A 10,457-nucleotide genomic window follows, 5' to 3' on the forward strand; every position below is an offset into this window, starting at 1 on the left:
ACATTATACCCTCTCCCCAGCCTCCTTACCTTCCCTTGAAGCCCAAAAAACCCTAGAAGCGTGATTGTGAAGGATTTGAGTGCATTTGAGTGCATTTGAGCCTTGGAGAAGAAAGTTGGAGGAAAATCTTGGAGAGTTAGGAGGCTTGGAGCAAGGGGCTTTGCTTAGATTCGGATTCCTTGCTGTTGGGGGCTTCTCTTTGAGGTATTATCTCGTTTTTGGGCTACTATTCATGTAGATTCATCATTTTTGGGTTGTATGGAAAGTTTGGCTTGTGGTATATGGAGTTTGAAGGTTAGATCTGAGGTTGCTACCTCAGATCTGGAATGGAGAAGGTCTAGAGTGCATTAAAGTCCCTGTTATTGAGTGATTGGTGAAGCCATCTTGTCCCAAACCCTAGCCCTAGAGTGTAAATGCCTAGATCTCTTTGGATTCACGTAAAGTTTGCCACTTTACGTGATGGAAGGGTTGTAGAAGGGTAGATCTACGTTTTGGATCAATTGCATGGCCTGAAAGGCTTCTGTATGGGTTAAGAACAAGTGGTACTCGGTGAGTCACAAGGGTTTACTCGGCGAGTTGCTTGAAGGCGGGCAAGAACTCTACGAGTTTGAAGAACAACTCGGCGAGTTTGTCACACCCCAAAACCGGAACGGCGGAAACGTTCTGGGGTGGATGACGTCATGTCAAGTATCACAACACATGCATTATGGTAATCAAAGTACAACGAAACATTGCATTAATAGTAATAGTTATACATTGTTTACATTACAATATATCAAAGTAATACAAGTAAATGATATAAAAACAACTTGGTACTAAATTGTCTTCATCAAAAGCTCCGAGGAGGTACCTGTCTAATGCTGACCTGAGAATACAAGTTATTTGAAAAGCGAGTATCAACATTATTTACAAATGCTGCTGAGTTCATAAGTATTTAGTGTCATTTTAATTAAATAACTTTAATAAAAGTGGTAGTTTTAGGGTATCCATTTCATTAGTGTCTTTTCCAGAAAATCCTATATTTTCTTTAATAAAAGCAGTCTTCTACCAAGACTGGACGGAGTTATGTGATAAAAAGTAGTTTTCCCTTAATCGCTATCATTATCAAAATACAGAATTTGATTATTAAAGAAAGCAAGAGAAATCAGGGAAATAACATATGCCTCAGCAGTGAGGAGTGCTGACTAAGGCAAAAGGAATCATAGACTCCAGGAGAGTATCGAACAAACGACACGCCTGGCTCAGTCTAACAAAAGGAGATACAGACCCCAGACGGTACCAAATGAAAGATATAGCTAGTAAGGTCTAAAACAAAGAATACAGACCGCAGACAGTATCAAATGAAAGATACAGCTAACAAGGTCGAAGACAGAGAATATAGACCTCGGACCGTATCAAATGAAAGATACAGCTTGCAAGGTCTGCAAACAGTGTGACTCTGAGAATGGGTTTCCAGCATACAGTGTAAGTTGCTGGTGAAATACCGTTACCTTAAGGCCATGAATTATAAGGTAACCCGGGATACTCGTAACCATACTAACCAACACTAGAGTACCAGACGCCCTACAAGCATCTATAAAATATGACATTTTTCACCCCTTGGCTTGGTAGGCCGTGGACTGTAGCTAGCAGTCAGGGTGCGGGGGTGTCAATCCCGTATAGATCTATACACACAATGTCCGCTCTCCCTACAGGAGACTCTGGTTACCAACTAGACGACGGAGAAGGCCGTGTCCCGAAGATGCATCCCAAATAGTGGGTAGTGGGTTTCTAATGTAAGTGTTGAACTAGAGGTAGAGACTCATAACTGAACTGACTAGAGCATACCTATACGTCTATACTCGTATACATAATATATAACTAATGAATCAAACGACCTTCGGACGGCCATCCGATCCCACCAGACCACATCTCAATGAAGAAAACGAAATAGGGCAGACGATCCTTGCTAAGTCCTTCAATCATTATTTATATGTACCTATACAAGCACAAACATACATCTAACTACGACTGAGTGTGTATCAAGTGGAAACGCATCATCGTGGTGTGAAATCGTACAGTGTGGGATAACCAATTCGTGGTGTGAAATCATATAGTGCGGGATAACCGAATCGTGGTGTGAAATCGTACAGTGTGCGATAACCGAATCGTGAAGTATAAGTGTACCAAGTATAAGTGTATCACGAAGTGGAAACGACAACTGATGAAGTAGAAGCATCTAACAAGTATAAGTGACCACAAGTATAAGCGAAATAGAGGCAATAACAGGTATAAGCGTATCAGGAAGTGAAAGCGTTATCAAGTAGGAGTTTACAATAAGTGAAAGCGAAGCAACGGTAACTAACAAGTATAAGTATACGACGTGAAAGAGAAATTTGACGAAAACCTTGGAAAACCTTTATACTTAGGAAAATCACATTTTGGTATTCTTTGGTAAAATAAGTTTGAAAACCTGTAGAAATCTTTGGAACCTTTATAAACCAGTTTGAAATGATTTTAGATACAACAGTACAAGTAAGAGTTTTGAAACAATTGAAAACCTTATTGAAAACCATTATAGTATCCTACTCGGTAAAACAGTGTACAGTGTGGTAAAATCTCGTGCATGCGGGTTATCAATCACATGTGATTGATATGATAACTGGCATGTTTAACTTGTATTCCCCCTATAAAACATGTAAAAACATTTAAAAGGTTCATTCAGGGGTATGAACTCACCTGGCGTAAGTGGATCCGACGAAGGCGTCGGTTGGGTACTCGGTGTCAAGTAAAGACTTGGACACACTTACTGACCTATTTAACATATGATAACATATGTTTACATACAATTAGTACATATAATCCAAATTAAACAAGTATATGCACCCTAAAGAGCGGAAAACACTTTGGTTAAGTGTTTGGGGTGTCCCGGGTAACAACTAAGGGCTCAAATGGCTTAGGAATGGAGTTTGCTCTCCGAGAGTAAACTCTCTACACTTAGTTTACAGCCCAGGGACAACTCCCCATGAGTTTATGGCCGTACACTCATGGTGAGGGGTTCTAGTGTGTTTTAAAGGCTCAATCTTGTTCTTAGGATTTTTCTAGGTCCAAAACTAAAAGGTATGAATGAGTTTAAGGTCTTTAAGGGCTCCATTATGGAATTTACGGCCCGTGAACCATCCCTAAGGGAGTTCACGGCCGTGAACTCCTATATCATGGGTTTATTGAAGTTTCAAGCCCCTAATACCCTCCTAGTAATTTATAATGAAGTGTGAGGCCATTTAGGGGAATTAAAACTAACATTTTGGCATGATTGGAGGTGTTTACGGCCTTGACATATGTCTGGGCCGTAAACTCCTTTTAACCCCTCAATTCTTTGTGTTTGAATGATCTAAACCCAAAATACCAAGTCCCTAAATTATGTATGAAGCCTAAGGGTGGTTTGGGAGTGTTTTTGGGGCATTTTAGCATGGATTAGAGGTGTTTACGGCCTAAGCATGTGCTTGGTCCATAAACTCTCTTTTATGCCCTAAATCCTTGTGTTTTAAATGCTTAAACACTCCTAGGCTAAACCCCCAATTAGTTTTCAAGCCATTAGGGACATTTTAGGGTTATTTTGGCCTCATTTAAGGGGTTCACGACCTAAGGAGGATCTTAGGCCATGAACTCCATTTCAACAGCTTAAATGGTCCACTTTTAAGCTATAATCACGAGTCATAATGTTTAGAACAAGTTAGGGTAAGTGGACTTACGATTTGGAAGCGTTTGGTTGCGGTTTTGAGTCGAAAACGAGTCTAGAGAGAGAGTATAGAGAGAGAGGGTGGAAAAGGCTCAAATGCGGTTTACTCCCCCTTATATATGGGTGGGAGTTGGAGCTCAATGGAATTCTAACTGATACTCTTGTTATACGGGGCTTTTGGTCGCACCCGATTTAGTGGTCGTGATAATAAAAACTAACTTTTCCATTTAAATGGAAATGTGTATTACGAGTTTTTATTTCTCTTATCACGACTTAACGACATAAAGATATAAATAAATGATATATTTATTAAATTGGCGGCCTCTAATTAACGGAACTTTTTACAAAAGGGGATATCCCGTTAACGGTAACGGGGAAATGTAACGGAACAAACTTGGGTTCTCACAGAGTTGGTTGAAGATAGCCTTGGACTCGGCGAGTCTGTTCTTCGACTCAGCAAGTCTGTTCTTGAGGTCTTAGCCTTTCTTGGTTAAGCTAAGAATCGGTTAGTCAAGGGATAACTCAGTGAGTTGGAAGGGGGTCCTTTTCAGTATTGGGGGCTTGTCGAGTCAGCGGGTTGACTCGGCGAGTAGAGTCAGCCAGAAGGTTGACTTTGACTTTGACTTTGACCAAGAGTTGACCAGTTGACTTCTAAGGGAATTTTGGTAATTGTTGGCTTTTGTTTGAGTTCAGTGTTGGTGCTAGCCAGTGGTGGAGATCGTGTTAGTGGTCGGAGCATCTCGATCTTATCTTTCCAGTCAGCAGTTGCGAGGTGAGTTATCCTCACTATATCAACAGGGTCTAAGGCACCAAGGTCGGTCCTTTATCGGATTGTAATCCGAGTATTGTTGTTATGTTGTTGTTTTGCTATGTTTGCATCCTGGTAGTCAGGATGGTATTCGTTAGAGACCTGGTTAAGGTCGGTATCCTAGTATATAGGATGATGTTATGCTAGTGACTGGTTAGGCCGGTATCCTTCTTAGAGTATGTTGTGTTACGTGATCTGCTAGATCAGTTTGATTGAATATGAAATGTTATATGATTGTATCTTTATGCGCACATGGTTGTTTGACTGGGGTTGGGTTGAGGCGGGATCTGCTTTGTGCTGTAGGCCAACATACCCAGGGCGGAACAGTTATTCCGAAGGCCCAGCGAGCGGTCTGGATAGGCTGTAGGCCCCACGAGGGCGGACCAGATGTGTCGAGGCTCGGAGAGTGGACCAGGCCGACTGAAGGCCCGGTGCGGGCGGACCAGTTATATTGTAGACTCAGAGAGTGGACCAGGTGGATTGAAGGCTCGGTGCGGGCGGACCAACCACCCTGCAGACTCGATGTATATGGCTATACGCGGAGGGTGGACCAGGTGGACTGTTGGTCGGTGCGGCGGACCAGTCACACAGTAGACCTGATATGCATGGCTGTTCTGTGATTCGATATGATATAGCATGTTATGTGTGTGGTACATGTGGTTGGTATTTTGGGGGTATCTCACTAAGCTTTCGGGCTTACAGTTGTGGTTTAATGTTTTTCAGGTTCTTCAAGAGACCGTGGCAAGGCAAAGGCGTGATCGTACCGCTCCTCGTGTTTATGTTTTATGATATGGACCTGGGAATAATATGATAATAAATGTATTGAAAACCTTTTTGTAATAACGTGAATAAAATACGTTGTTTTTGAAAAGTTAAATTTTGTTGAATTTTTTGGTCGTTACAGGAACTAATGTCGGCCTATTGGATTATGTTTGTAGAATGATAGTTGTCTTTGTGACACTTGCTGATATGACTATATGTGCTTGTTGTTAGGGCCGACAATTTTCGACACGACCTGCAACACGACACGAAATAAATGGGTTTGGGTTGAGTTTTTTAACCCGTTAACCCGCCAACCCGCTAACTCGTTTATTAAACAGGTCATATATGAGTTTCTCAAAAAATAAACGGGTTAACCCGCCAACCCATCTATATTTTTAATAAAATAAATTATATTATTTTTAATGTATCAAATATTGATATTGAATAAGTCATATATACCACTGATTCATAATTCATTCACCATTTGAGATTTTGACTCTACACGTGGCCGTAACAACGTAACATATAAGGCTCAAAGGCTATAACCATTTTGTACATTTTCCCTAAAATCTAAATAATGGGAATTGTGTGTTTTAACCTTGCCTATTGATTCTATTTGAAAGTTGAAGTTCATCATAAATAATATAATGGTGTTGGAGAATTGACTTTATTTTTTAGGAGAAAAAATAGGAATTGTGGTTATTACTTTAGCACTTGAACTATCTATGTTGGTAATGTTGTATTAATGTTTAGTTTGAATATGTTTCTATGAATGTTTTTAATTTTCATTTGGATCTTTAACAGTTAAGTGTCTAAAATTCGGATATATTTGTATCAAACATTAAGAATTTATTGATGTTTAATTATCAATTTATTTATGGAATCTAACCCACAAATCCAAATCTGACCCACGAACCCGCCAACCTGTGAACTTGTATAAATAAATGGATTTGTGAGTCATATATGAGTTTATGTTCCAAACCCGCCAACTCATGACCTGTATAATTAATTGAGCTGTGTTTGGGTTGGTATATTTTGACCCGTCAACCCGTCAACCCACGACCCACCAATCTAAACACGACACGATTATCAGACCTACTTGCTGTCTTTGTAACTCTTGTTGATATAACTGGATGCTTAGGTGTAGTGTTTTCTATGCCTTTCAAAAAATAGCCTCCTCATTTTTTTCATTGGAATTTTCTAAAACCGTATTTTATATTTTTATGCCTTGTTTCCTATTTGCCACTTTGTCGTAATGTTAATCTCGTTATATGACCAGTTTTCTACGCCATTTCATAGTAGTTCATCAAGTAATTTCGTAAGACCGTATTCTATAGATTATTGTCTATTATTAATGATCAAGTAGGTATTGATTATAAAGCTTTAAGTATCAAGAATCATACATATGTACAAAACATTTGAAAGACACTTGGGTCTCAAGCTACAATCAATTAGAACTTGGGGTGTGGAACATAGAGCGAGCGTTTCTTGGGCTTAAAAAGATATCTAGAAGCATACGTTGACCGGAACACATCTGCCAAAAGCGGGTACTGCAGCATCGCAAATAAAACGACTGGCATGGTGGCAAAGAGGCTGATAAGAAAAGGCACCCATCTCAAATGGTCATGGTAAATTATAAAAAAACTAACACTAAAAGCAATCATCATCATCGTTATAGAAAGGAAAAGTGTCGCTAAACCAGTCATCAGCTTTTTTGGTATCGATTCCAAGAAATCATGCTCAGCATAACGAGATGTTAGAATAGATAAGAACATGATTATGGAAGCCGAAGATGCAAACAATGATATGGCATCTGATATCGCGAAAGCTATAAAAGCACCTCTTTGAAGATAAAGTGGTGGCCCATATGTCTGATCGTATCCCCCTGGAACCGTAAAAGCAGCCGCAAATACAATGGTGGCTATAAGCGCCGCCACCACCATACACTGATTAGCCGTTCCTTTCATCCATTTTTCACCTTGGTTGACTAGATCTTTGTGTTCCTTCGTGAATAGCTCATATGGTGTTAAACCTTCCTTGTTCTTCCTTTCCCTGTAAGTAGGAGGGATCATCTGTTCCACTTCCTGTAACACAAAACGGATGTGATCAATTATCGATATTTAGTGCGTGTTCGGAAAAATTAGCTGGTAACGGCTAGCTTATAGTGGGTGGTGGATAGCTTGTAGTGTTTTACTAAACGCTACATAAAGTAGCATTTGGATTTGGAACGTTTTGTTTAAACAAGGCTTTCTGTTCAAAACAGAGCGATTTATCAAACGCTAGAAGCTCTCAAACGCTCCCAAAAGCTCTATACCGAACACGCCCGTAGACTGAAGTTTGAAAAGGAAGTCAAAGTCATACCTTGAACCATAACAATTCTCGTTGCATTTGTAGCGCTACACCTGAAACAATCTCAAGTCGTTTTTTCTTCGCAACTTTCCCAACTAAATGGAGCATATTATTCTCAAATTGGTCTTTGAGAGGAGTTATCAAATCTTTCATCGACCCAAGCTCATATAACAAATTGTAAATACTTTCATGACGATGTATAACAGCTACATGAAATATACTTTGGTTATCGCTATTCACTTTCCATATTAGATCCGGATAGAGACGAATTAGCTCGATTATAAATGCAGTGTTGCCAGTTTCCGCAGCAACAAAAAGCATTCGTGAATTGTATACATCTCTGTTACCAATACGTGTTCTTGGGCCACGTATTATGTCGTCAATTTGTGACTTTGACTTTTGCACAATTCGTTGCCAAATAAATCTCACTATTTCCACAGCATGACTTTTCTTTTCCGCACGTCCTATCGTCCTACCAAGTACTCCACAAACTAGAAACCAAATAAAAATAAATTAGGTGACACAAAATATATTCTTTTTATTACAAAAACCCTTAGATTGGATTTTTTTACGACATACGTTTAATAGATTACTAAAAGTTTTTTTTTTTCCATAAACAGATAGAGGAAATACTTTTATGGTAGAATCTTCGGATAAATTTTGGATCTTTTCGTGTAAAGGCATCTGGCTTTCTTGCCAAAACTTGAAGTACTTGCCCATCATCACCCAGTTCAGGGTAATCCTTCAATATATCCAATGCTACATCTGAAAATGATTTGATAATAACTCTAATTAATATAATAACAACAATAGTAACGAACGAATGATACAAATGAGCGATATTAATTTATACTTACCAAAGAGATCAGACTCGACACATTTCACGAGAAGCCAACCACGATTCTGCTGTGTCCAACCATCGTCATGCAATTTCTGGGATTTACTGTAGAGATACTTCACCATTTCACTATTTCCAAATAAAGCTGCCATATATAATGGCATCATTCCTTGACTACCAGGGATTGTTAACAAACACTTGTTCCTTTCAACCATAAGTTTAGCGATATCAACAGTGCCAGCTGCAGCTGCTAAAGATAAGGCTGTGTTTAAATTCTTATTTTGTAGTTCCAAATCGTCTTTTGTCATCAACTTCACGAGATTTTCCACAAAGTGTGTGTTTTTTGCTGATGATGCGATGTGAAGTGCAGTTTCGTAATTTTCGGTGATACTAGAACGTATCACTTCTGGGTGTTCGTCAAGAATGGTTTTTGCATGTGGCCAGTTTCCAGTCATTGAAGCTTCGTAGAGTGGAATGCATATCTCAAGGTAATCTTGTCTTCTGTTATCTGTCGTTAGAAAAAGTCCGATTTGTAAACAACGACTAGTGAATATTGTTTTCTTGCATAAAGTCAAACTCAAAGAGTAGTAGCTATACGAAGTTGATGTTGAAACATTTTATGTATAGAAAAATGGATAAACTAATGAGTAAAACAAGTGGGACAATAAAAAAAAAGTATATATAACGTATTTCCTTTTATTTATTATTGTTCATATTTCTTTGTTTAATGACTGAGTCAGTAGATTCAAGCCCAAATCGGATATAGAAATCTGATAAAGATACAAATGCAGCATCTAATTCAAGCTCAGTTCAGATATATAAGATAATCGAACGTTTTTCTAACCATAAAAGCTGAAATTATACGGAGTTAACTTTAAATTTCAGAAAGAGAAAGATGGAATACCTAAAAGGAAAGTAAAGTAGCTTATGCATAGGTGTTCTTGTTTCTACTTAATTGGTTTAAATATGGATGAAGGAACAAGTAGTTGAAGGGGAATTTGTTAATATGTTGAAAGTTAAATCAATTCAGAATTAAAGGAAAGCAAGTAGATAGAGATTACCTGCAAGAAGATCTCCACAGGGATTTTTAACTGGTAATTGATAAAATGTGTTACCCGCAGTTTGAGCGACAACAAGTTGGTGGTTTTCTTTGACAGGGATCAAAGGGGTAATTGCTGCCATGATTTCCGACGAACTGTAGCTGCACAGCGACGCTTAAAGATCGATTATAATTCTAAAATTGAAGTATGGAAAATTAAGAGAGTATATTGTATCTACCTGAATCTGAAACTGAAGTGTGATTTTTGAAAGATTTGGTAGAATTAATGACAGTTCCAACTGAGGAGATCGAACTCGGTTAAATCCAAATTGAGGACGCGCAAAGATTGTTGGTCGAATCTTTTTCAGAACATTTGGCCGGAGGAGAAAATTACAGGAAAGTTATTGGGAAGATTCTTTTTCACAATAGACAAAATAGCCACATAATTGGAGTAGTTGGGTTCTCATTTCATCGTATTTTCCAAGCAACCTTGCCACTTTTCAGTTTTCATGAAAATTTAGATAATAATTTTAAATACAAATACTAAGATTATATATTAAAAGAATGTTTCTTTATCAACGAACTGTAAAGCTGTAATTTTTTTTATTTTATTTTTTTTATTTTTATTATTATTATTATTATTTTTTTTTTTTTGACTTTTGTTCCTATTTTTTAGTCATTTTAATATTTTTGTCATTTAAATCAAAATTTTTACATTTTTTTAAAAACATTTTAATATTTAAAGTTTGATCACAACACTTCAAAAAACTTGCTAATTTCAATCCATTTAATTCTTTATTCATTTTGATACTTTTGGTTATTATAATCAAAACTTTTATATCTCTCCATAAAATATACAAAAAACGGCCGGGACGAAACTCGGGTTTTTCCGCTAGTTTACAACGAAATTAAAGTCAATTATTATTAAAAGATCTTACATTTT

At 37.9% G+C, this 10,457-nt stretch overlaps 1 protein-coding gene across 2 annotated transcripts; it reads right to left on the reverse strand.

Moving 5' to 3' along the window:
• Nucleotides 1-6,602: 6,602 nt before the first annotated feature.
• Nucleotides 6,603-9,958, reverse strand: LOC145010790 (uncharacterized). Of its 2 annotated transcripts, XM_078969326.1 has the most exons (7): nt 9,754-9,958; nt 9,537-9,676; nt 8,495-8,983; nt 8,271-8,402; nt 7,650-8,128; nt 7,129-7,372; nt 6,603-6,881 (listed from the first exon to the last, which is right to left on the reverse strand). In XM_078969326.1, exons 2-7 carry the CDS (start codon nt 9,655-9,657, stop codon nt 6,736-6,738), a joined length of 1,611 nt encoding a protein of 536 aa, XP_078825452.1. In that variant the 5' UTR covers nt 9,658-9,676; nt 9,754-9,958; the 3' UTR covers nt 6,603-6,735. The 2 variants fall into 2 exon arrangements, with proteins under 2 accessions (XP_078825452.1, XP_078825451.1); XM_078969325.1 differs by having other exon boundaries at nt 6,603-7,372; nt 9,754-9,957.
• Between the last annotated feature and the right edge of the window lie 499 nt (nt 9,959-10,457).

Source organism: Lactuca saligna, chromosome 8 (assembly GCF_052625555.1).
Source record: "Lactuca saligna cultivar CGN05327 chromosome 8, ASM5262555v1, whole genome shotgun sequence".
Lineage (NCBI taxonomy): Eukaryota > Viridiplantae > Streptophyta > Magnoliopsida > Asterales > Asteraceae > Lactuca > Lactuca saligna.